This window comes from Pseudoliparis swirei, chromosome 23 (assembly GCF_029220125.1).
Source record: "Pseudoliparis swirei isolate HS2019 ecotype Mariana Trench chromosome 23, NWPU_hadal_v1, whole genome shotgun sequence".
NCBI classification, from domain to species: Eukaryota; Metazoa; Chordata; class Actinopteri; order Perciformes; family Liparidae; genus Pseudoliparis; species Pseudoliparis swirei.
Genome location: NC_079410.1, coordinates 12,486,578 through 12,513,925, shown reverse-complemented (window position 1 = coordinate 12,513,925; position 27,348 = coordinate 12,486,578). Strand labels below are relative to the sequence as shown.

The window sequence follows — 27,348 nt, the reverse complement described above, 5'->3', positions numbered from 1 at the left end:
TTAAATAAACCTCTCCAATTCACCGGCCATTCAAAGGGATTATAACATGTTACATTTAAGAGGTCTTCAATGTTAATCCTGTAACAAACCTAGAGTTGAGTGGGCGAGCGACACAATTTGACAAACATTCACAGCAATGCATTTTATTCATCTAAAGAACTAAAATAGGTTATATATATGATTGTAAGTTACATATAGACACATTTACAAGAGTGCATCTTATCAGCGTGTCCATCACAAGTGCACCGTGCACAACTCTAAAAAGAAGTTTGCTGCATCACTTCCTCAGTGATGTCAGGATTCCCTGAGCCAGTGTGTCTGACTCTCTTGCCCGGTGCAGAGACAGGACCGTGGGACTGACTGCCCTCTGCTGGACATCCTCTCCGGTGAAACTCCTCTGCACTGAGCAGGGGCCCCGGCACCCTCGTGGTCACATTGAACAGAGCATAGTCCACCGTGTAGTGCCTCCTGCCCAGTTTCATCATTTCCTGAAAGCGCTGGCCCCAGTGGATGTCCGCTGGTGTGTATGAGGTTCGAGTCTGGTGGAGCATACCCGTAGAGTCGCCGGTGTAGGTGAAAGACACCACCAGCTCAAAGTTGTCTCGCAGCATGTCGTCGGGGCCCAGGCTGTAGAGGGGACTGCCAGGCTCCAGCTGGTGGATAATGGTGGCCGGTGTGGCGAGGACGATGTCTTTGTTGCGGATGTGCAAGTCCTGGTATGACATCACAATAGTTCCCAGTGGCTGTTTCACATAGCGGACTAACATGGCCCTGGCGACGCCCTCCAGGATGTGATTTCCCCTGAAGTCCCCAAGTCGCCATGACAGACACAGATTGCCGTCTCGCAGGTTGACCACCGCACATTTGCTAAAACCAACCGTCTGAGCTCTTTTACGTGCACAGGCCATTTTAGCAACAACAACACCAATGATGATGGTGTCAAGGAGGCAGCTAAAGACATCTTGAACTGTCACCAGAATGATGGCTACAATACAGTTCTCTGTCATCCCTCTGAAGCCATAGCCAATCGTCGCCTGGGTCTCCATTGAGAACAAAAAGGCTCCAGTAAAGCCGCGCACGTTGTCCACGCACGGTTTGTTATCCACATCGCTCACGTCCCCGTGCACAAGCGCAATGAGCCAAAAACAGAGACCGAAAAAGAGCCAAGAGAGAATGTAAGAGAGGAAAAAGATGAGGAACATCACCCTCCAGCGGATCTCCACTAGAGTAGTGAAGATGTCCATCAGGAATGGGCTCCAGTGTCCAGGGGCCTTCTGGAAAACTACAGGAAACGTGCCATCTTTCTGCATGAAGCGCATCTGCCGGTCCTCATCTTTCCAGCCTATCGCGTGGACTGTAGTGTTGCACGTATCGATGATCAGCGGCTCGCCCCTCTCCGCGTTCATTTTGACCGGAGACGTTCGGTTTCCTGTACAAAGGCGAGCATGCGATAGAGGGTGAGTTAGGCACGTGAGGAGGACAGTCGTCTTGGCATGGGCCGGAGTGAGAGAATCAAACTCATTACATGTGACTGAGATGTACAAAGGCTCTCGGGCTTGTTTGTTGATCTGAATCCTTCATGTTTGAGCAAGCAGCCGAGGTCACCCCGCGCCTCGGGCCATCGGCAGCTAATGACATGTGCACTGCCTCCGGGTGTGAATAATGTGAATAATGTACAACAAAGAGCACGAGTTTCTCGTTGGTTAATTATTTACCACAAGTTCCATTACTGTAATGCACACTGCAAATCAGTTTTGCTGAAAGCTCTCCATATGAACTCTGAAGTCGGCATTATTATGATTATTATTGTCAGCACATGGAATCAAATAGGTTGAGTTTACCAAATGTGTTTTGTGATAACTATGGTGGAAGCAATGGCGTTGGAAGGAGGCCTGCTCACTGCTTTCGTTGGAAAAGAGCTGGCAATACTGGGCTTGCTTTTTCGGTTGGATCGTTCAAAAAAATCCACTTTACTCTTGGTAGTTTCTCATCCTCACCAACCCTAGCTTTAAGTATTGGTTGACTTTGATATAACATGTAAAAAAATAGAAGAAACAACTATATTTAACTCATACGATCTTTATTGGTATGAGCTTGATAATACAAAAGTCCTTAAATCTTGACCTTAGTCAGGTATTGATATTGCCGCGTGATGATATATACTGTATAAAGATTTAGTCGTGACCATCTGACAAGATTAACTAAAGCTTTGAGTCAGTGGATTCTATTTCTCACAGGGAAGCCCCCTCCTTTTAATCAGTTTAGTTTATCTGTGTGTTACCTTCCAGATTTTACCCAGAACAATGGCCACCAGGGAACAGTCAGCAGTCTTTTTGGCAATAATACGAAACTGACTTATTTTTGAGGGATCAAAAAATGAATGTATGTAATAACCTTGTGTCAGTATCCAGATAAGTTCATTATATTTTTGCCAAACATGTATAGATATGACGCATGCATATAATCTGACGTTTATCCATAAGTCCTCCATAAGTCTGCATTGGGTAATTAAGCAAAACCTAGATGTCTATTTTGGTCCTCATGAGGGTAAATTATTATCCTCCAACCACCTCGAACAGCTCTCACCTCCAAATGTTTCCTCAAATGTCAAACTATACCCAGCTTCTTCATGTCAGTGTTACATAAAATACACCAACGTCAGGACATTGTTATCACTTTCTTATACTGTACTTCAGTAATCTGCCGGCAGCTCGAGGTGTCACTGATAAAAGGAACACTATCAAGTTGAAGTGCACTATGCTGTGTTCACTTACTTACGGATCGATGGTTTTTCAAGCCTTGTCCTTCCTTGCATAACGTCTGTCAGAATTCTTTTTATTTAGTTTTTATTACTTAATTGACTCAGCGGATATGATGAGTCTAAAACGGTGTACTCAATAAAACTCTGTGTTCCTGTCAGATAAATGTGGATCCAAATCAAACTGTACTGTACCTTTAAATGGGTTCCGGTAGCAAAAATACTCAGACTAAAAAAGCGAATATATAAAAATAGTCACTGTCATGCAGGTAACTGCAAATAAAGGTATTGTGTTTCAATAAAGGTTAGCAAAACAAAGAAAACAGACGCAATTTAATTACGTTATGTTCATCGTGCTTTATAATGATAATCAACACATAAATAATTTGATAAATCAAGTATTGAAGTTGTCAAATACATTGCGGTTCACTCATTGACATCCCTTTGATACATTTTAGTTCATAATTAATTCCAGACAGTCATAGAAAGCGTGACCAATATATCTTTTACATTGACTACTAATGCCTTAATAATGTTGGGACAGGCGGTGACAGTGTTTGATAAATAAGAAGAGGGACAAGTAGAGACAGAGGGCAAGTTACCACGACGACAGGTATAGTACATTATAAGTTGTTAAATTCTTCTTAAGTGTCACAGACAGTTGATTTCCACACAGCAGTCATTGAGTGCATGCAGGAGGACAACAGCAGGTTACGGGACAATCAGGTCAAAGAAAAGTGTCACTGGGGCCCACCTGCACACCCTCATGCACGACACAGTTACAATGAGCAGGAAGAAATACCAAGAATAGCTCTCATGTTGGTATGGGACACCGGATAAGGGTTACACTATTATTCTGTTTCTATATGTGTATATATAAATACATTTGACCTGTGTGCTCTCATTTGCTAGTTTCTCAGTCTGTATTTATTCACCTATGGTTAATCTAATTGATATTGTATGCCTTTTTTTATCTGTAAGACACAATGCGATTACATTGTGAGCTACTGACTCTTCAGGCTTTGTTGGACTAAAAAGGGAGAATCTGAATTACTATTATTTCATGATTCCTGCATATTGACTTCATGCTTTCTTTCATATCCTATACCTCTTACTCTATGTCAAGGAACTATGTTGTGTTATATTGTGTTAGCCAATATGAGGTCAGTGCTCATACAAATTCCAATAAATGCAGTTGATGTCCCAAAATGTGTTGATGTTTCCCAAAGTCAACACGAATTCACAAACATTATAGGTGGGAAAATGTCAATCTGAGATATTAAAAAAGTTAAATAGTCACTTGTTCACATGATATTATGTGTTTAATGAGGTATCCTTGTTTGATAACAATACTTTATAAATGCTGTTTGTTTGTCCATGAGTTAATGTTTAATAATTGCAACGTGCGGTTAATTATTGTCCTTCCGACTGGCTTGACCTTGTTAATATCTTGAAATATTATTCTGTGGAGTTTTGTACCTATATAACTGCATTTGTCACTATTGTGTTAACTTAAAGCTTCTTTGCAATTGGTCCAGCCAAATCTGTTTTTTCTCCTCGACATAGAAACTTGAGCTACATCTTTGAAAAAGCACACATAGTATGTTTAAATATCCGACTTACTCGCAAAGTAGAAAGGAGACTTGAGTCAGGTGCCTCTGAAGCCCATCAGTCCTGCCGAGCATTGGCCACAGTGGCAATAACCTCAGTTAGCTAGTTGCAGAGTGTCGAGGGCCGGCCTGCTCCTCACACGGAGTCCCATTTTGTTCTGATACCACAGCAATCCCTTCCCTCTGAACCCGATTGGACAATCTTGAAGAATTTATGACCTATGGAATATTTCCCCTGACAAACCATCAAATGCCTTCTGTTTGCTTCTGGATGACGAAATGGACATTGCATAGTGTTAAATGGTCTGCCAGAAAACAATAAAGGCAGAAAAATATTGATAATATATTGATCATTTTGCAGCTATGTATATTTGTGTCATTTCGCTTCGTATTTCCATGATTCATTAGACGGAAAGTTAACCTTTGCTCCTTTGGGTGACGCTGTCATTGGCACACGCATTTGCTTTGTCCCAGTTGTCCTCAATTTGGTTCTGATAAGACGAGAGCTATCTCACTTAACTTTGAAGCCATTTTTATTGCAGTCATAAGAGCATCCAAGTAGAACACAAAGAGGTCAACAACATCAAAACAAACTTGTTGGGTTTAAAAATAGAACATGACTCTCCCTTACACGGTGAAACCTGCCGATTCATCCCGTATTGGTTGTTTAACCCTTGTGTTGCCTTAGGGTCAATTTGACCCGAATCAATATTACACCCTCGTGTCGCCTTAGGATTAATTTGACCCCATTCAATGTTTAATGTCGGTGTTCTTTCGGTAGTCAACAAACAAACATAAAGTGCCTCACACTTAAACTTGGAAAACAATATTAATTCTAATAATTTTCTGGAGGTTTTAATTGCTGGCGTCAAATTGAACCCAAAGGGTAAAATATGTTAGTAAATATAAAGGTAACAGGAGGGTGAAACATTGAATCGGGTCAAAATGACCCTAAGGCAACAGGAGGGTTAAGATGTGCGAAGACAGAGATAAGAGAAATTCCATTGAGAGATAACCTGGAAAGAGTAGTTCTTTAGTCTGTCATTTACTGGCAGCAACTATAAAACAAATGAGTGGAAAACAGACAGGAGGAAAACAGTAGTACTTGCTTTACTGCAGTACATACTTCTTCACACACAAACTGTGAAAGTACAGTGAAGAAAAGGCATTTATTAATCTTTATTAAAAGTTCTGCATCATGTTGCACCTTACAAGACACTAAAACAAAATCCAACATTCAAAGAGATCCAGCGTGTTTGTGTATGTGTGTGTATATGTATATATATTCAATTCAATTCAGTTTATTTGTATAGCCCATTTTCACAAATTACAAATTTGTCTCAGAGTGCTTTACAATCTGTACACATAGCAGCCCTGTCCCAAAACCTCACATCGGATCAGGAAAAACTCCCAAACAATATATATATATATATATATATATATATATATATATATATATATATATATATATATATATATATATATGCTCACACTCGCATATGGATGCTTTTGAAAACAGTTAACTTTGTCAAAAGGCAATGACCTCAGGGATGATAATGATCTGGCCTATCAGGTAGGCCACACTAATATGGCATTATTAACCCTTGTGTTGCCTTCGGGTCATTTTGACCCGATTCAATATTTAAGATAAAGCACCAGTTTCTCAATGAACCAATAATCCAGTTAAAACACATTTAAGTTACACAACTTAAAAGTATATCGCTCATAATGTAGAGTTTATGAACAGTATATTAACTGCCCTTACCCCACATGCATGATATTTATTTTAAAAATGACTAAATCTATATAATTGCAGATGACACCCCTATCATATTACACTTGTATACCATGACAGTGCAATCTAATATGAATGAACAGTCTAATTACTTCTACATAATGAAATGGGCTTTTATATTTTCAAAACAATAAGAAAAAAGAAAAAAAGAAAAAACCTGAACTCATCCAGCTGATAAAGCAAAGTATTTCTATAATCTCTGTGCTGCATCAGTGACTGGGAGACAATGAACTGAACTCAGGTCTCCATTATTGGCGGCCTCTACATATCAGCCTCACTCTCTTTCAAATGCAAAACAGCATGACGAGCTATAAGGACAAATGGCAGCTGCAAACAGACGGTGAGATGAGATGCACTTGTGTTCTGACTGTTGACACAGGATCACTGAGGGATGCGCTGGACACTCACTATTGTCTTGTGGTGTGCCTGTCGGGTTGTACATATGTGGTTACATGGCAGTCAGGCCTATTTAAGCGCCGTGTCAGCTAAACACCTGAAGAGAAGGAGCACAGCTGGCATCAGTCTCACAGCCAGACATGTGGAGCTCTGTCACCCAGAGGCTGTGGACGGTATTCTTCTTACTGTGTTTACTAACAGTTGGTAAGTGTAATATATAGTTCACAAAACAATGTTTAAAGAGGTAGAATAATGGAATTTAACTATCTTTTTTAAAGTGTTACAAAATATTTTTACGTATTTAAAAAATATATATTTTTATAAAACACTTTAATGTATTTTAAAAATAATTCAAAGCGTTGGTTCTCTTTTTATCTCTGATTTCAGGATGTGGACATGCCAGCTGCACAACTCGCCGATGTCTGGCTGAAATGTTGGTGAAGAAAGAATATCTATCTCAGCCACAGGATGAAAACTGCACCCAAACGATTAGGGTGCCGTTCATCGAGTACCAGACTCTATCAGTCGTCAGTATTGTTTTATACATTTTCGGAGAATTCTTATTTGTTTCTCCTTTCTAGATCTCTCATAATTTGATAAGAGAAAATCATTTCAAATGTAATTCTTTGCTGGTGTGATTATTCTTAAGTCTTGTTAACGTGAACATGTGTAAGATGTTTTCAGAATGTATTTTCGTCAGGTGGTAAATGCATGCAGGAAGACAAAATGGGCATATGAGCAATATTTTGAAATTGTATAATTTACACCAGCAGTTCAACAGAGTTGCCACTTTCTGAACCACATTTACTATCTTTTTTTTCACAGGACACAAAGAATCTCCGCATATTTAGTAGTATGCGAGCCAAACTTGTAAGTTCCAAGAAACTAACAAATGGACGAAAAGAAACAAAGAATATCTTTCAGTCACATTCATTATGATTTGAACCCACAGGTGTGGACAGATCCTGAGCTGGGATGGGACACCTCGGTTTACCAATATGGCCAAGTGATCCTGCCAGTGGATAAAATCTGGACCCCAGAGCTGCATGTCACTAATGGGTAAGTTACATAACATCTTCCAACTATCAGGGCAACAATCTATTGATGGACTTGTTGATATTCATCTCACCGATGTGTTGTTTCTCCCCCGTGTAGAATAACGAGCACTATGTCCCACGGTTCCCATGATCTGCTGGTATACAGTAACGGCACAGTGAAACACATTGTGACCATAAAGGCAGAGCTCAACTGTGATATCAACATGTTCAACTATCCCTTCGCTAGTGATAAATGTCCTGTTGCGATCCAAAGCTGGTCCAAAGAAGGTGAGCACTGGTACAAATATAATATAGTGTTTTATCTAAGTTTTAGGCAAATTGGGTGTAAAGTCGTTTTGGGGTTAATTTGCTTGATTTCATAATTTGAAGATGTTGATTAATTTTCTATTGGTTATTAATGATTGTGGAGTTGTTAGTTATCTTGTGGTTTAATTATTATTATTATTATGTATTTATTTTAGTTTTTAGTTTTTTAATCCTTCATCTTTTGGATGCTATTCCAATTACTTGGGCATTACCATAATAATGTAAAGTGAGGCTACATTAGTTGCTGCTAGCTTAACGCACCAGAGGGCATATTGTGGGTAATTTAGGTGCTATGTTTGGATGTATGCAAGGAATGAAAAGAAAATAATTAAGTTTAGTTTTTTTAACTGCCCATCGTGAGTCGGTCAATGCTGTGCCAGTGAAGTGCTCTTTTAAAGAAGCCATTTCCTTCAGGATGTGGCACAGAGTTGGTATTCAGTGATTTAAAGATGGTCGATGGGACCCATGGAGATTGGACAACTGACGCTGTGGAGCTCCAGCAAAAAAGAAGTGACCGTAATTACATTATGGTAAGTGTGTGAGCACGTAGAATAGGCATTTATACTTTATACAGGTAATGATTCACTCATTTCTTGCAAAAGCGGTAGTAACCTAACAGTATTTAACTTTAAAACAATAAAACAGCAATTTACCTTTTTGATTGTGACATATCTCAAGCTAGGGTCAGACCTAAACTCGTAGTCGAGTAATCAATAAATAAATCAATAATCATCAAACAATTCCAGCTTGTCCCATGAAACTCTGTCTGCTCCTCCTCAGGTGTCTTTGACCATTAAATCTACCAACCCCTTCATAACTTTACTGCTGCCCAGTATTCTGATCATCTTGGCCGATGTGGTCAGCTTCGCTCTGCCGCTGAAAGGCGGGGAACGCAACTGTTTTAAGGTCACGCTTGTGCTCAGCTTCACCATGTTCCTCATCATCCTCAACAACCTGCTGCCCGGAGACGGCAACTGCAGCCCCGTTATCCGTCAGTCACCTCGCCACAGACACTCACAAGTTCTCCAAATACACGAGCGGCGTCGCAGTCGGAGTCACTAACCGTCTTGTCTGTGCCGCAGGAATCCACTTCAGTGTGTGCCTCATCCTCTTGGTGCTGAGCATGTTGTTTTCCATGGTGATGACGCGCTTGTCCTCAGACGGCCGCCTCCTGTTCTGCTGCAGAGAGTCTGTCTCAGGAGACAAGGACTGGAAGGAGGATGAGGGTGAGGAAGACTGTTCAACAAGCAGCATACAGTGGGTATGGAAAGTATTCAGAGCCCTTTAACATTTTCACTTTTTTTTTCATTGCAGCCATTTGCTATAATCAAAAAAGTTCCATTTATTTCTCATTAATGTAACTCAGCACCCCATCTTGACAGAAAGAAACATAAATGAATACTTTTGGTTTTTCTTTTTTAATAAATTTGCAAAAATTTCTACATTTCTGTTTTTTTCTGTCAAGATGGGGTGCTGAGTGTAAATTAATGAGAAATAAAATGAACTTTTTTGATTTTAGAAAATGGCTGCAATGAAACAAAGAGTGAAACATTTAGGGGGTCTGAATACTTTCCGTACCCACTGTATCTGTTGATTCTGCAGTGCAATATACTTGATCTTGATATTGAGACGGGTATTCTGATGTTTACGTCTTGATTTCTTTGCATTAAATAACAAGCTGTATGACCTGCTCTGACAGCGGCATCATTCCCCACAGAAGTCAAAGCTGACATTAGTGTCATTCAGCTCACCGGCTCAGAAGACAACAGTCATTTGCTCAGAAAGGTGGTCGACTTTCTGGAAGCTTTTGATGCCAAAACACAGGAAAGTAATAGAAATGAGATGTTTGCCGACAAATTGGATAAGATCTTTTTTTGGCTCTACCTTATTTGTGGCACGATATACTTCATTGCCATGACATATGTGATGGCAGAATATGAATGCTCAGTTAACCATTTTGATTTCTGGGACTAATAAAACAGTGTCACTATAGAAACTCGTAAACTAAGCTCTAAAATGTCCACGTGCTAATCTCAGCACACATTTATTACATTTATTTTATTACATATGTGTTTAACCTCACATTCTTTGTATTTTGTCAATTACTGTGGTGCTCGTTTGTAATCATAGCTTATCTCATAGATGTCTGATAAAGATGTGTGTTGGAATATGTATGACAATTAAACAAATAAAGGAATTCATCCTTCACTCCTGATTTTATTTTGTTATTATTTTATGAAAATATCAGTTGTGCAACCGGCCCACGATTCAGTTTGTATTGCAGTTTTGGGGGTTACAGTTTCAGTTGGATTTGAAATATCCATTTACCAATGCGCTTGAATCCCAGAATAAATCCATCAATTGATTGAGTACTGGTCATGACTGAGAAGTCCATATTATATGAAGGATACAACAGGATATAACAGGAATTTATAGATAGAAAAAAGCAGACTACTTGAACTAAGTAGACCAATGTTTAGATACTTGCTATGTCTGGTACCTCATCAAATAATTAGCAGGCCTGTATTAAATAGACAGTTGATGGTCAGTGAATGGTTATTTTTTTGTTTGGCATCACTTGTATTATATTTACCTGTTATTTAAAACGGAAACATCTGCACCATGTTCCTTCAGCCCTCAACATGTGAGATTTTATTTGTGAAAATGTCATATGATACGAGGTATGTATTGTCTATACAAATACTTACACATATATTAACAGTCAGGAAAAGAGGGTGAAACTGCATGGCCTCCGGTAAACACCGATGTTCTGTCGTTGCCACCTAGTGGTTTAATTCGTTCACTGCAGACACGTGACTGGACTTGATCCCTTGTTTAGACTATTGGTTTTAATAACATAATATTAAGAAAACCATGACACACCTTTGTTCCACTTCGTCATCTAGAATAACAGTTCAATATTTAGTATGTTTAGATAACATGATCACAGGACTAGTGAACCTTTAGGAAGATTGATGTTTCCAGACAGAAATGATGGTCATATGTTTCTTATTGTATTTATTCATTTATGTTTTTGTAAAACAATCATTTCAGAGATGTCCAGGGTAAATCCCTAGTGTTTGTGTAAAATTACAACCAAGTGGCACTTGTCAGTAAACATTATATACTTTACCCGCTTCTCCCAACCGTATCCCAATATCATTCATCATGATCTTTAAACAATAAATAAAGTTAGATTAAAACAACATAAAGCAGCAGTATAACTGTAAGGCCCACACTTAGTTTAAATGATAGGAACAATAAGGTAACATCTATATCTATTTATCTTGTGCCCTCCAAAGCCCTTTTCACAACAGTATACATTGAAAGATGCCGAGTCATCAAAATCTAAAGTAAAAAAATAATGCTTTAATTTTTCTAATAACAAAAACTGCCTTGATCTAAATCCCAAGTCTGTTGTTTTAACATTATATAACATAACACCTATTTTAAAATAACTGAAAGTCTTATAAGGATTATGTCAGTAGTGTGGTAAACTCAGTTTACCATGAAAGGTTTACATTTCCCAACAACCTTATATCAGTAGAAAGTATAACTCTACCTGTCCTCTGAACTGATGCACTGCCAAAACTATTCACTGTATGGAATGTATTCTCAAAAACAAGTATACTTTTTTGTATTTGCATCAATGGAAAGTTGGGAAATTATTCTTAAATTCATCAGTCAATGATTTCAGAGGAAAAAAAACACATACAAAATCAGTTGCATCAAAAACTTGAGTGAAATAACAAAAACCCTTCCATCCTCAGAAAAGCCCCACGGGTATCACGTAGATATAATGTGTCCATCACACTGCCAGCGGTTTCGCCACTTATCCTCTTCAACTTCAAAGTCCCTGGGTCTTTTTCATTGCCTTTCATGAAAGAAAAAACAAATGCAAAAGTTCATGCCAGTTATACGAACATGTCCAGCGTGTGCACCCTTCACATACCTGTTTGAAAATCTGGACGCCAAGATAGTTCTGTGCCATGTTTTTCAGGTTGGTCTGTCCACCCAACTTGCATCTGACATAGCCATACAAGTTTGCCCATTGTAACACCAAGCCCATGACTACGACAGCCTGGAGGCCGACAACGACAAAGAAACGCACCGACAATTATCAACTGATAAAGACAGAAATGTAATCGACGTTCACTTTCAAAAGCCCTGAACTCACCAACCACTTGATCTTGAAAGAGAAGATGGTGCTGAACACGAACACTATCCAGAAGATGGGGCACACGACGAGTCCGAGCCAGAAGATCCGCGACTCGGCGCTGGACGCCGGGTTCCGACTGTGCGTCTGAACAGAGAATTAAACAAGGATTCGCTGTTCAATAAAAACAAGACAAAAAACTGTTGGAAAATCAAAATCCAAAGTTCCTATGGTGACGTGTGATACTTCTCAGGGAGGACAATGCAGCTGTTCTATGTTACACTATCTTCAATTGTGTAATAAGGTCATGCAGCTACATTACACTGTAAAAAAAAGAAAGTTACTGAGTAACAATGAACATCCTTGTGTTTACTGAAGCCTATATCACTTTTGCTGCCTTGGTCACACTGAATAATATTCATTACAAAGATAAATATGATAAGGTTGTTTAGCTTACAAGAGATGCTGTTTTTTTTTGTTGGATGTTTGTCTACGTGAGAAAGCTTTGTTGAGAAAACTTTATTTTTCTCTTGGGTTGGACAGAGGTCTGTGTAAAAGCCCATAAGGATTCATATCCTGGCCTTTAAGGATTGTATATCAGATGACCTTGTGCTTACCTTCCTGGACTCAAACACCCAGTGGCTATTTCCATCTTTATCCACTTGATTCCACCACCGAAGGCCCACCAACAATCTGCCCGATACATTCTGAGGGGAAACAGGTCCTTTGATTTGTTTCCATCATTAACAACGTACATTTATTCAAAAGTAGTTACATGGAGATTCAAAGACCAAAACATAATAATGTTATACAATAAAATGCACAAAAGTCAAACTTGATCTGCAACTATTAGAAAAACATTGCTGAGCAACATATGTGTTGTTTGACACGGTCTGGAACACTTTCAAATTTGTGAAAATGCAGAAAGGGGAGATTTAAATGTGCGTTTTGTTCCTTCACATATAGACTACATAGGATCAGGTTGAGGTCAAAGACCACTGGTCTAAGTATAGTGGTTTTTGATCTGGACCTGATCCAAAAAGGTCGAAATGTGATTATTTTCCATCATGTGAAAGTGTGTTCAGAATCAACGCAGCCAATCAGCTCTTTGTGTTGATATAAAACTAAAGCATAACATGGGATTATTATAGATGATGGATTTCCATATCTAGTGATCCAACTGCCCACCTTGACGGTCCAGAAGTCACATGACAGCAGGAGGATGATGGTGACCATACAGACAATGAAACGACTGCTGAAGATGTCACACAGTAAGTAGACCAAGATGGCACTTGTTCGGAAGAAGAGATGGAAGAAAGAGACCAGCGGGTGTCTGAAACACACATTTGAGAATAAAAAGTTGGGTCCGAACAGGACGGTCACTCGAGACAGAAGCAGGCCGGCACACCTCACCCAATGTTCGGCCTTCTGGCGCCTACGTTACCGTCATCTTCACCAAAAAGAGGAGCGTCGTGCAAGTCCTGTTAACATAACATATATCTATAAATATGATCAGGTTAACGCTATGCTCATCTTCCAGATCCGTTTCCACGGCTTAGTTTATAGTTTTAATCAGAACAGTCACATATCAAGACAGAAATGTCGATTCCGACGAGTTGCACAATATTCAAAAGCCAATAGTGTCTCTAAGTATTCACAAAAGTCAAGTTTAGGACCGATCACCTGTCGCAGCATATTGAAACTTCGTGGTTGTATTTCCTGGTGACGTGGTTGTAAACAAAACCTTATGCGAAGGACCCGGAGGAAGGGTGGCTCAAATGTGCCTGACTCAAAAGTAAAATGTAGACATCAGCCCAAATAAATAGCTATTTCTGCTTCTTTTATACACTCTATGCAGGCACGTGCACAGATATAGCCCTAGTGGTGCTCAAGCACCAGCCCGTTTGCCCTGGATGAGAAAAGTGCCCTTTTTGCTGGAGACAATTTGTTTTCATTCATCAGTATTTAAGAATAAAAGTTACTCTCTCTGTCATAAACTCCCCCCAAATGTGATTTGATATCCGACGGGACATTTATTTGAGTTCTTGTGAGAATTTTGCCCCGACGTGCTCTGCAGCTGTTTACTGACGTCATGTTTGAGTGAGAGAGAGAGAGAATCTTTTTTGTGTTGTATAAATGCTGTTTAGACCATTTTGAAAGTATGTTTATAAATGTCACGAGAATTCACAGCCAGAAAATAGGAGCTAAACTATTCTAACAATGCTAGCTCTCGGTGTCATGCTATCCTTGTGCCTCATTGTTTTATCTCTTTGTTTTGGCTGTTCCAGTCTTACAACGGACAACACGGTTCAGCTAAAATAGTTTTAATTTACAGTAAAGTAACAACACAAGTGATCCAAACTATAGTTTCTCCTCTTCATCACTTTCAATAACACATTTTCGCTGCTTCTGAATTTCCTCTTGGCTGTTGATGTCTATCAATATCGCTCATTTTGAAAATGAGGTCAGAGGGCAATACGCATCCGTATCAGACCAGTGAGGAGGGCAATAGGTGGCTGGCATGACGGCCCATTATCCAATCAGAACACTTGTAGCCTACTGTTGTTGCCATATAATAATTCAACTTTATTCAAAAAGAAAATGTAAGCTAGCTGTCTAATCCTGCCCAGAGGAAATGCAGGTCGAGGACAGCATCATTGGTGTATTGCTGCTTATGCTTCAACTCTGTCAGAATTTTGTTTTTGGCAATGGGTGCCCTTTTTTTTAGGTTTGAGCACCTGCCCCCCAAAATGTCTGTGCACGTGCCTGACTCTATGGATGTATGTTACATGACATTATTCCAGTGTAGAAAAAGGCTTTTATTCAAGCCTGTAAGATATTCTAAATGATATTCAATTCAATTCAGTTTATTTGTATAGCCCAATTTCACAAATTACAAATTTGTCTCGGAGTGCTTTACAATCTGTACACATAGACATCCCTGCCCCAAAACCTCGCATCGGACCAGGAAAAACTCCCAAATAACCCTTCAGGGGGAAAAAAAGGGAAGAGCTTTTATTTAATGTGTGTAATTGAGTGACTCTTTCTATAGGTTTTATTCGATTCTTTTTTCGGGGGATTTTGTACAGAATCATACCCAAGTGGCATTTCAATCAGTTTAAACTAAATGAACTTTAAAAGAATATATATATATGTATAAAATCTTTTTTTATTATTATTTTAAAAAAAATATGTTATTACTAAATAAAGTTTGATTAAAACAACATAAGATAGTATGATGTCCAAAATCCATGTTTAAATGTTGGCTCCAACCAACACATATTTCCATTATCCACTAAGTTATTATCTTGATTTAATTCAGAACATTGTAAATGGTAGTTAACCACTATAGCTGTATACTACAAATAAAATGTGGATTAATAATAATAATAATAATTGACACAAGTATTTTCTTACTCAAACTATTGCATTGCTTGCCTTTATTTTGTGTGTGCTGAGGATGAAGCATAAAACATGTCACACCAGATTAGCTTGACAATCTTTTTTTGACTTATAATAATATTTTGAATACATTTCAATTTTTACATATTCAGGATTATCACGAGAGACATTGTTTGACAAACTTGCACTTTCACAATTTATAAAGTAAGAACAAAGAATCATCAAAACAAACTGCAATTTATACAAAACAACTTCATGTTGTCAAAACAGTTGGCTGAGGTTGGCTGAACTCCTGCAGTGTTATGAGGTCAGAAAGACCTCAAACAGACTGGCGACTGAATGCATGCGGTAAAAAATGCCAAAGGGAAGTCCAACATTTACAATCGCAGCCCACATGTTGAATTTGTAGAATTCCGTTTCAGTGTCGTGGTCAAACTGGGGTCGAGCGCCGAATGCCGGCATGATCCACAGCTGTCAAAGACGGAAAGGGCAACAGGTTTATTAGCATCAGGTGAATTTTCAAGCAGTAACTTTGAGAGTGTAAAGGTGAACATTACTCACTATGACGTTGCCCAACAGCAGAAACACGCACACCTCCTTCAAAACCCGTCTCTTCCACAACAGTTTGGGTCTGTGCTCGGCCGCGTGTCCGTGCAGGCAGTGTGCTGTGAGCACCGGTCTGGGCTTGGCGTCCATGTCGGTTCCTTCATAGATGCTCAGTTCTTTGCCCGGCTGCAGCACATATGGATTTGCAACCACAGTGACGAGGCGCACCTCGTGGTAGGGCTCCCGATGTAGCCCTTCGATGATGAAAAAGTTTTGCAGGCCAAGTTGGATCACCATGAGTATAGCCCAGGTCAGGTTGAGCCCGTTCAGGTAGCCTTTGGCTCCAGTTGCAGCCATCGCTACGATGCTGAAGTAGCTGATGATAAATTGTCCGAGTGAAGCTCCAACCAGCAGCCCCACATCCAGGCTCCGCGTTGGGTTTTTCTCTAATACGTGCTCCCTGTGGTCCACCTTGTAGATGGCACAGCCAATCACAGTAGAGAGGGACATCAGGGTCACAATGACTATATTCATGACAAAGTGCATCATTATTGCTCTGTCTTTCTGGTCATCATCACTATCTCCTTTGATAATTTCCATCTCATACACGATGAAGGTTGCCAGGCCCGACACCACTAAGATTAATCCTGCAACAGGACCGAAATATACATCCTTCATTTGGAATTTGATGTGGTGATCGTGTTCTTCTGTTACTCTGCCCACATTTTTCCACATGATGTATGTCATGGCTGAGGCAAAGAGACTGTACTCAATGTTGAAGGGGTACAGGTAGTAGTAGGCCTCCTTGAAGATGCTGCATGAAGTGTGGCTGCACGTACATGCTTCGTCTCCATAACCCGCTGTAAGACACGACAGGCAGGAAGACATAAGTATTCAGTTGTGGTACTTTACTCATACCGGCTTTGATTTATTTGTTTTCTTTAATTACCTCTATCCATGTACATTCTTCGTCCTGAGATTTTAGTGACGTTGCTCGGATATTCGGGAAATGTTGTTTGGTGAAGGGACTCCTCAGTGACCGCAGTCATCCACACGACTAGATTTGTGGACAGGGTGAGCATCAGCCCACAGCTAAATAAGACCAGAGGGAATCAACAGAACATCATGATCAAACTAAAACAGTGTTCATTTTGATCATTTTCACTTATAATCTGCTTTAATGTCGGCTTCATACTGAATTTAAGCGGCGACATTAAAAATTGGTAATACTAATAATTGTCTTGATTTTAATTTAATTTAGTTTTCAAACCAAATTGTTGTATTACAGTTTAGTGTTAAAACATCTAGACAAATTGACAAAAAAATTATTTGAAACCATTTTTATAATAGTTTAATAGTTTTAGTCAACCAATCAAGACAATAATCTGCAGAACAGTCAATAATGGAAATGATTGTTGATTGCAGCTATCTTGTAGATAAGTGTAATACAAGTAAGTAATAATTACATTTTCAAGGTTTGCAAATGAGGAGAAACTTCTGATTTTGACAGTGAAACAACATCAGAAGACAACTGAAATACTCTCAAGTACTTGGGGAACCAACACTAAAGGAGAAGGGTTAACTTTAAGAAACCATCAAACACAGCAAGTTATTCCATGAATGACCTACCGTGTAATATTCCTTTGTAGCTGCACACAGGCCTTGGAGTGTGTCCACAAAAAGTATGTCTGCAAATCGATTGCACAATTGTATTAATACTTTTGCAATGATAAGGACTTGAGTTAAATGAATGAATACATTTGTAATGTGCATTTTACCTGCACGAGTACGAAGACAAGTTGCACCACAGGAAATGCAACCTTCACGGCAGAATCGCAGTGGAGGTAGCCTGCATAGCTGGCTATCTTGAAAATATCCATGATGATGCTGAGCAATCCAAATAGCACGAGTCCTCCTGAAGGAGCAATGATCAAAATCAGTTGAACACTCTCAGCAAATAAAAAACACTTTGTCTGATGATGTGGAGCATGCACTTACCCCGCAGCCACACAGGTCCAGCATGGCCGTCCTTGTAATCAACAGCATCCTTCGTCCTGGCCGTGTCGATGACATAATAAACCATCCAGATGGTGGTGAGGAGGAGGAGGATGATGAGGAAGACCTGCAGGTCAGCGCTGCCGATCTTTACATTGTTTTCGGCACTGCCGCTGACCAAGGCGCAGCCCAGGATCAAAATGTTGACGCAAATGATCCCGGACAGCATCCATCCCCAGTTTTGACTCTTCTCCTTCCCGACTCCCGTGGAAGGGGTGGTCGAGTCGGGCTCGCATGCGCTCTCCACTCCACCCGGTGCATTGGTGTTGTTGGACAGGTGGGCCTCCTCCGTCTCCCTGTCTTTGGCCGTCATGCTGCATGGTTCACAAGGGTCGCCATCGGTCAAACAGTTGCATTGATATCCACTGTTCAAACACATCCTTCTCTCTTCCAAGTCCTATTCACAAATGAGTTGTTTGCTGCAACATGGTTCCGCCTGAGACAATACAGGTTTAACAGCTACACCCACTCATTAGTTCCCTGAAAAGGCAGATCCCAGGTGAAACCTCACGGACACAAAAGACTAGTTTCAAATCAGCATATTGGATTTAACTTTCCCTTCTCCGGGCTCTATTTTGCCGAGCATGGCACGTGCTGTAAAGAGTGTGCATGGATAAGCTGTGAGTCCTCCACACTATCCCACTTCATCTCTGTTACAAACTTTAACTCCAGGACAGGTGAAATATAATAACGTGCATAAAGCTCTTGTTACCAAAATGAAGCTCTTATAACAATCCGACAAAAGCAGTGACCTTCTTAAAATGAAGGTTTCAGGATACCTAAACCTACCTGTTGCAGTGTGATCCTGAGAAGCAGTCGGAGCTGTCATGGTTTTTATATGCCGTCCGAAACACTGTTGTTTACTGTGCAGTCATGAATGTCAATCAAACTGTTATGAACAACACCATATTATTACCAAACACAGTGTGTTTTGCACAAAATATTCTTTTAAAGTTCAAAAGATGTTTCCACGAAAACCTCTTTCTCAAGTATTCCCAAATACAAGAAACCAGTTCCTTTTCAGATAAACTGCATTTTTTTTAAATGTTATACGATACAGGTGTAATCTATGGGTCATTGAAAAAAAGAAAAATCAGTTTTCACAAAATAAATGCGACAAAAGGAAAAACAAAACTGCATCAAAACGTGTGTTTTTCATTATCTTTTTGCATTAATATATTTGCAAAATAAGAAAAAAACTTGTGTTTTTATTATCTTTTTGCAAAAAGATCATATGCATATATATATATATATAAAAGATAATATGCAGATATATAATATAATATGCATACATATATAAATAACATAATATGCATATATATATAAGATAAAATGCATATATATATATATATATATTTCTGATGATTGTTGACTTGTTCAACGTGATGTCCTTTTTGCTGCAGCTGACCACATGATGCATTTACTTCCCAATGTAAATGTAAAACTTGATCTACATTCTCTAAACAGGCGTAGCATTATGCAACTCTCTTATCTGTCTGATTCGGTGCTTGAAGGGAATACTCCCAGTTCTCATTAATGCTCTGGCTGAATAAAGAAACGTGCCTCTGCAGAACGCCGGAGGTGTGGAGTGGAGCACCAAAAGCCTGACCACTCTCTGCCTATTGTTATGGAAGTCTCGAAGTATGCCGAAAACTTCAGTTTCGCTGCATATTTAATTTTGAACGGGGCGGGTCTGTGAGTGAGGGACTTTTTTTTATTGCAACACTCCAATAACTTTTGTTTTTGCAAAGTTCCTCACAAATACCAGCAGATTTGGAAAGCTTAACATGAGAACAATGGTTTATTCAGAAGAACGCTGACACACACACACACACACCCGAGTGACTCTTTCTCTTCGTCACAATGAGACAGCTGTAGGCCTACTCGTGTGTTCTCAAATGTCTGTACATTTCCAGCAAAAGTCTATCTCACTAAACTTCCGTGTTTATGTATAAAGTTTATTCCGGTTGCATGAGTTTGAAACATTTCCGAAATGTGTTCAGATTGAACAGAAACATGACCTGTAAATATTCCACCGGATGCATTACCTTGAGAGGTGCAATACATGTAGTAGCCTACAAACGACATCAAACAACAACACCTTTATGTTATCACCTTAATGAAGTGAGGATTAATTTCAGGACAGTTGCATTACAGGGAATTTCGATTTGATATCAGCATATATGATATTGTCTTTTTAAGGTGAATATTGAAAGCCTAAAATTCAATTCAATTCAATTCAATTCAGTTTATTTGTAGCTATAGCCCAATTTCACAAATTACTAATTTGTCTCGGAGTGCTTTACAATCTGGCTAGAGCGCAATGGGGACATCATTAAATCAAAATAAAACAACGCCCCTTTGATATTTACAGCCTCGTGATGTGTATTTGTTAGATTTTGTTGAAGCTTTTTATGGGTTGTTTTTATTAAGGTCCCCCCCGGCCACCGGGAGCACTGTTACCCCGCTGGAGTGCACCGTGTCGTCCCTGGATACCGGCGACGCGCTCCGCCACTGACCAGGAGCGACTGGCCCCGGGGGGGAAACTACTGCGGGACACATCGGCACTTGAGCCGGTCTGCTCCCACTCCATCGCCGCATGACGACGACGATGATGGTGGTGGAATTGATGAAACGAAATGGAGTCGAGCAGGGTGGATTAATTCTGCACCATGAATGACAGGTACCACAAGGCGGCCCGGGATGGCTACCTGGACCTGCTGAAGGAGGCGACTCGGAAGGACCTCAACGCGCCGGATGAGGATGGCATGACACCGACGTTGTGGGCCGCTTATCACGGCAACCTGGAGGCTCTGCGGCTGATCGCGGCGAGGGGGTGGGTAGAAAGCATCGGCAGCCGTGTGTGTGGCTCATAGGGCGTGTGCGTAACACGGGGTCCACCTTCATAAACATTATAGAGCTAAAGTGTATTTTAACACTTGTATTTCTTATGTCAAACAATGTGTGGTGTAAGATTGGTAAGGGAAACAATAGCCACAAATAATTGTATGATAAATAATCATTTAAAAAAGATATTGTAATATCAATTGTCCACCAGTAACAATGTAGGTCACCTTTTACAGGGTCCAGCATTTGTTGTTGTTGACTTTAACGCAGGAGAGACGTGGCCATGGTCTTACCAACAACATAACCTCAGGCTTTGCTCCGGGCTAAGAAATGCCGTGTTACCTGTTTGGTAACTATTCTGTTGTATTTGGGCATGTCTAGACATTACCCATAGAGTGGCTATTTCATTGTGAAAACATGTCTGGACATTATTGTCAACAGCCATATGCACCATCTCAGAGAGATGTTAGACGGATATTAAATGTTGTGAACCAAAGTTTGCTTTCACCAGATATTTTCTTAACTTCGTAACTTTATGATCATCTGAAAGATTATCACCAATAAGTCATAGCAGGAGATAGTTTGTCATTTTGTAAAGCTACATAACCCTGTACTATTTAGCACCCGCATGTCATTTAACATAACATTGTTCATGAATAGTCGTTGAGGTATTATTAGTCCAAAACGTGCTTGTCAGTGGCAGCTTTAACTGTACAACAGCTAAAACATCCATGTAGTCCTATTAAGAGACGTGTAAGACACACATTTGATCTCATTCCTAAATCATGAACTTTGATGTCAAAGTAAGCATTTCATTTCATTCATTATAATTTGATTCCATCACAGGCAAAAGAAAACGATTCATCCAATTAACAGCAGATCCTTTTAGGAGTCGCGTCATAGCATAAATGCTGCTCCAGCAAAGTGTGCAAATGTTATCGGTAGTCATGAACAGCGCATTCCTCATCTTTTCTGGCTGACCTGGTTTGCTGTCCGCCAGAGAAATGAGGCCCATTATGAATCTGCTTAATTGAGTAAAGTGTGTGAGGGACGTCCTGTAAAAGTGAGACATCATTCATCAGCATTTGGTTTACTGAATGAAAAATATCTGATTTAAGGACATTTCTTTTTACAGTTTTCCTAAAGCACACAGGCAACAAAGGAAGGATTTCAGTCTACGTGATCATTCTAAATTCACTACTTCCCACGGAATAAGTGTAAACAAGGTTCAGCATTCATTCTGCTGACAAGAACATATATTCCTCTATTGATGGCATATAAAGCCCTGATTGACATACGGTATTAAAATTAATCATTAATAGCTGCCATAATGTTTCACAGAAGCACCAAACTCGTGAGACCCTGGAACATAATGAAGATAAGATTAATACTGTTTGACGATTTCATGGGAAAGATGTCATGCAGTGCTATATTTGACAAATATATTGCACTGGGCCGCCTGCAGTAACCTCAAGCTGTTATTAAGTTATAGGATGTGAAAATGCAAACAGCCCACAATGTGATAAGGAACAGGGGAGGGATAAGTGGGCAGAACTAGCACCACTGCGGTCAGCATTTTACATAAATTATGACACATAAAGCTGTCATGTTAGATGACCGCAAACACAAGCTTATTATATAATTTGAGGGTGATACACATTTCTTCTCAAAATGAAAAGCTAATAGCTAATTGCTGTTTGTCTTTTTTCATCATCAGTTTATTGCATTTTGCATTCCTTCATTTCAGCACAGGACTAACAGTGCGATTCTTTTGTTTGATTATTGTTTTATTGTCACTTTCTGGGCTGTTTACAACATGCTGTCCATCATGCACACTGATGACCACCATTCCCCTCTACATTCGAACGCACGCAGCCCCTGATCCTAAAGTTGCTCTTTGAGGCCAATCCGGTGCAGACAAAAGGGAGCAAGGGAGCTGAAATCAGAGAAAGACCTCATAGCTAATTGCTGCCCAGGCTTGGTTCGGCAGATCTGATAAACATTCCCTTCAAAAACCCAACAACGCATTCCATCAATTATACATTTGCCCTTCGACAGTAACTTCACATCCATCGTATCAAATATTCAGCGGACTGTCAGGGTTACATTGTAAGACAAGGACAAGACACAGTTCTGTATACATGTCATTTCAGGGGGTGTGATGCCCTACAGAGGACTCTAAACAGAAAATATAAATTTGAAAAATTAAATGTTTAAACTGCTTTTACATTATTGAGTTGTCATGGAAACAGACAAGCTCTATAACATGAATACATCGTGTTTGAAAGAAAAAAAATATCAATTTGATGCTTAATGGAATACTAACGATTATAAAATTAGAATAATGATTACAAATATGAGATTGCATACTGTAGATTTTAAGGAAAAATAAGAAGGCTCCATACACATCTGTCCTCCACATCATCCAATCAGCTGTGTTTAGACTTGAGGAATTTAGCGTGACATCACCAGCCATGCACAGTTGAGTTTTTTGAGTCAGGCGCAACCTATTAGACCTCCCCTGAAACTGGATACCGGTAGTGTGGCAGTGGTGCTGGCAAGCATGTGGTCATGTTACAGAAAAGGCAGCAACAGTGCAGCACACAGAGAGGTAACCCTAAGGTCGAGGACTGTCAGCCAAGGGTAAACATTGCTTATACTGTTAGTTATGGCCTCTGCATAATAGTATATTTCTTTTAACATATTGCTTTTATCAAACCCTCTATATGCCAAATGGTCAAAGCCTTTAAAAAAGGAATTGCCTATTAGATCTACCGTATAGTTAGTTTTCCAAATGGGCAATGTTGTGTTCAGACTATAAATTATTAAATAAGGCCCCATTAACAGCCCACGGATGGCAGGTCAGTGCTGAAAACATAATCTAAAGATCAAATGCTTACTCATGAGTGAGTCATCTCAACAGAGGGCCAAGAAGAGAACTGATATCCATAACCTTACCAACAGTTTAAACAAGATCTGGAGACATTTATTTCGTAAATATGAAGTCACCTAATTCAAAATATATAGTATTTAACATATTTGTGTTGGCCCACAGAGGAAACCCTGACAAGTGCGACATATGGGGGAACACGCCGCTCCACCTGGCAGCTGCCAACGGTCACCTCAACTGCCTTTTCTTCTTGGTGTCTTTCGGTGCCAACATTTGGTGCCTGGACAACGACTACCACACGCCATTGGACATGGCCGCCACAAAGAATCACATGGACTGCGTCCGCTACCTGGATACCATCGCCACCAAGCAGACAGGCCTCAACACCAAGCTGGTCGGCAAGATGAAGGACCGGGCGTTTCGCGATGCCGAGCGGCGGATCAAGGAGTGTGTGAAGATGCAGAAGAAACACCACGATCGCATGGAGCGGAGATTTCACAAGGAGACGTCTGAGGCCTCTGCGTCAGACGTCATGAGCTTTTCCAGTTACAACAGCAGCTCTATTAGCCACAAGCTGCATAACTCAAATGCAACCACAGTCAATGTGCCATATTCTCAGGTTAGCATGTTTTTATCTTTCTATTCTTGAAGGACAGAGTCTGTTTGTGTAGCATGTTGGCATGTTTTCTATACGGCACACACAAATAACACAAAATCACACAAATAATGACTACGGTCATTCTTCTTTCCATTTGTAGTCCGGGAAGTATTGGCCAATCATGTTTAAGCAGGCTTGAGTTCAACAGTCCATGCGGAGATCAAAATAGGTGGAATACATTTGCTGAAATCCAATCTGCTACTGTCTGATAAGGATTTAGCTTTTTATTAGTTTGAAATGAGCTCGTAAACTGGGAGACGTGTGAAACAACCCGTTGTCTCTCCGCTCCAACGCTAGTCTTGCATCTCAGGTTTTGAAAGTATTTGGTCATTAACCAAAATATTAGACAATTGGGAATTATGGCTTGAAAGGCGTTAGTGGAAAAGCAAACGGTTTACCAAAGTTAATACAATTCATCCTCTGGGCTCACGAATGTCTGTTTAAAATGTCAAAGCAATCCGTCCAATAGTTATCAAGATATGTCATTAAAAAACGAGAATGACGACTTCATGGTGGCACGAGAGGGAACGCGACAGATCACCAACGAGAGTTTTATACATCCTCTGGGGACCATGAATGTCAGTACTAAATGTCATGACCATCCATCCATAGTTGCTGAGACTCTTCATGCAATATCCCACTAGCAAGGCCAACATTAACATTACAACACATTTAAACCTGGAATGTGGTGACTAGTTATGTTTGGAAAATCTAATCATTTGATCTGTGCCTAATGACTGTATCTATTCATGTCCTGTTAGGCTACTCTTCATGCCACAAACCGAGGGAAGACAAAGATTCAGAGGAAGCTGGATAAGAGGAAGCAAGGAGATGGGACATTTAAAATCTACGAGGACGGGAGGAAGAGTGTGCGCTCCCTCTCCGGACTTCAGCTGGGCAACGATGTCATGTTTGTCAAACAGGGAACTTACGTCAACCCAAAGGAACGTGGCCATCGCAATGTCCGTGACATGTTTACCAGAGAAAATTACGATGCCATTTCACGTGCCATTAGTGAGCCGGACCTCCACGGTCCCGATGTGGACTACTCTGAGATCAGCACGGACTCGGGACACGACTCCCTGTTCAATAGGCCCGGTCTGGGCACCATGGTCTTTCGGAGGAACTATGTGAGTGGGGGGATGTTTGACATCGGTGGTCGGGATGAGGACAGTGCAGACCGGTCAGGCAATAATGTGCGTTTGCGCAGTCGGCTGCATCATTACCCGAGTGCAGATGAAGACAGCATCGGCAGTGCACGCAGCCTTCAACAGAGGAATGCGGAGGAGCTGCCCTGGGAAGAAGTCGAATTGGGGCTGGACGATGACGATGAGGCTGACACGAGCCCTCTGGAGGTCTTCCTTGCCACACAGAGTATGAGTGACTTCTTCTCCATTTTAAAGAGGGAGAAGATTGACCTTGAAGCACTGTTGCTGTGCTCCGATCATGACCTTAAGAGTATCCACGTCCCCTTAGGACCAAGGAAAAAGATCTTAGATGCCTGCAAGAGACGTCTGGAGACCATAGAAGACTCAGACTGCATCGTGGACTCAGAGCTGTGAGTGACAGGGTTTTCAGTTATACAGTGTTGTGAGGAAATATTTGTGTACATATTGTTTGTTATGCTGTGTTTGCACTCCTACACAAATGATCTTCAGTGACAAACCGTTTCTTCTCTTGTCTTTGTTCTGTCCCCGGCAGATAATACAAGTTGCTATTGATGGCCCCCTCTGCCATGTGCTCATCCAGGCTTAAAGGTCAGTGGAGCATTGTGGAGTGAATGTCCCGTATGGACAGAGAGGGCGCAATGATTTGCCTCTGCTGGTACCTCAGTGGTAACGAAGCAGAAAGGACACGGTCAAGAGGAATATGTCAAGCAACAAGAGACGAGTGTGAGACAAATTTGTTACAGGACCCTTTTACAGCATCTTGTTAGCCTCATGGATCACTGTACATATATCTGATGTGGGTCGGTTGGAGTCCCCTGCACTGCATGTTTAAACAAACTGAAAGGCAATTGTCAGAATGTAGTGTTCACTGTATGCCATTTGGCGTAGTTAACAGAGAACTGATTGTGGGGCCCATCTCCCCTCAATGTGTTGGCCCCTGTGGGGTAAATCCTGCTTGCGTTGCTCGTGCCTAAATCCCGTTGACATTCACTTTATTGTAACTTTATTATTAACTGTTTCTTATTGCAATAGTCTGAGCAACCTTTTCACCCAGGGCCACTCGACTGTTTCCTTTTTCCATGTCTGTAAATGTTTACATACAGCAAGCCATGTCCGGCCAAGTGCGGCTCACTGGCCATGCAGGCCAATTGTTCATTCAGATTACTGTTCTGATTTACTGTACAATGTGAAAGCACAATATCTTATAATTCACAATATAGCATGTTGCAGTTCTATATTTTGCATGTGTACCCATATACTAACCTTTGCATATCACTCGTGTCAGTCTTGACAATATGATAGTCTTCCAAGTGTTTGTATCTTAAGTTTATTTTTTAAATAGCATCTGCAGAGGAGCATATGTTAATGTTTATAATCTCAATTTTTGTAACGATAAGGTGGATTTAAAATAATAAATACTAATGTTTTAATGAAATGAATTACTTACGTTTTCGCGTACATGACACGTTGTTCTTTTCACTGCACTCTACTGACGTAAGATGGGCATCTCTAAAGCAGGGCCGTGCTTATCATGGAGGTCACGTCTTCAATCATATTTTTCGGGGATTTAGTGTTTCTATGTGGTTCTATGATTACACATATGCTGCACATTTTATTAGGAATATTCAGATGCTTTAAAATGTTCAACGTTGTGACTTGTTCTTTAAATATTGTAAACTTTTCTTTCGATAAAAGTAATATA

The 27,348-nt window shown here is 40.3% G+C and overlaps 5 protein-coding genes across 6 annotated transcripts; 2 read left to right on the top strand and 3 right to left on the bottom strand.

Annotated features, from left to right (window-relative positions):
• Positions 1-257: 257 nt before the first annotated feature.
• LOC130188564 (inward rectifier potassium channel 16-like) lies at positions 258-1,406 on the bottom strand. The gene has a single exon (XM_056406959.1). The coding sequence runs from the start codon at positions 1,404-1,406 to the stop codon at positions 258-260; it is 1,149 nt and encodes a 382-aa protein (XP_056262934.1).
• Positions 1,407-8,372: 6,966 nt separating this feature from the next.
• Positions 8,373-9,989, top strand: LOC130188562 (5-hydroxytryptamine receptor 3C-like). The gene is made up of 4 exons (XM_056406958.1): positions 8,373-8,453; positions 8,704-8,914; positions 9,006-9,149; positions 9,641-9,989. The coding sequence occupies exons 1-4, from the start codon at positions 8,373-8,375 to the stop codon at positions 9,895-9,897; spliced, it is 693 nt and encodes a 230-aa protein (XP_056262933.1). The 3' UTR covers positions 9,898-9,989.
• A 937-nt stretch (positions 9,990-10,926) lies between these two features.
• zgc:112148 (uncharacterized protein LOC550424 homolog) lies at positions 10,927-13,812 on the bottom strand. The gene is made up of 7 exons (XM_056406836.1): positions 13,763-13,812; positions 13,493-13,560; positions 13,268-13,412; positions 12,697-12,786; positions 12,101-12,226; positions 11,876-12,004; positions 10,927-11,797 (listed from the first exon to the last, which is right to left on the bottom strand). Exons 1-7 carry the CDS (start codon positions 13,772-13,774, stop codon positions 11,771-11,773), a joined length of 597 nt encoding a protein of 198 aa, XP_056262811.1. The 5' UTR covers positions 13,775-13,812; the 3' UTR covers positions 10,927-11,770.
• Positions 13,813-15,561: 1,749 nt separating this feature from the next.
• LOC130188461 (proton channel OTOP2-like) lies at positions 15,562-18,461 on the bottom strand. The gene is made up of 6 exons (XM_056406835.1): positions 18,026-18,461; positions 17,806-17,942; positions 17,657-17,715; positions 16,977-17,119; positions 16,043-16,887; positions 15,562-15,952 (listed from the first exon to the last, which is right to left on the bottom strand). Exons 1-6 carry the CDS (start codon positions 18,459-18,461, stop codon positions 15,782-15,784), a joined length of 1,791 nt encoding a protein of 596 aa, XP_056262810.1. The 3' UTR covers positions 15,562-15,781.
• Positions 18,462-20,638: 2,177 nt separating this feature from the next.
• ush1ga (Usher syndrome 1Ga (autosomal recessive)) lies at positions 20,639-27,085 on the top strand. Of its 2 annotated transcripts, XM_056408149.1 has the most exons (4): positions 20,639-20,918; positions 23,985-24,438; positions 25,239-26,035; positions 26,179-27,085. In XM_056408149.1, the coding sequence occupies exons 1-4, from the start codon at positions 20,755-20,757 to the stop codon at positions 26,180-26,182; spliced, it is 1,419 nt and encodes a 472-aa protein (XP_056264124.1). In that variant the 5' UTR covers positions 20,639-20,754; the 3' UTR covers positions 26,183-27,085. The 2 variants fall into 2 exon arrangements, with proteins under 2 accessions (XP_056264124.1, XP_056264125.1); XM_056408150.1 differs by lacking the exon at positions 26,179-27,085 and having other exon boundaries at positions 25,239-26,039.
• Positions 27,086-27,348: the final 263 nt, after the last annotated feature.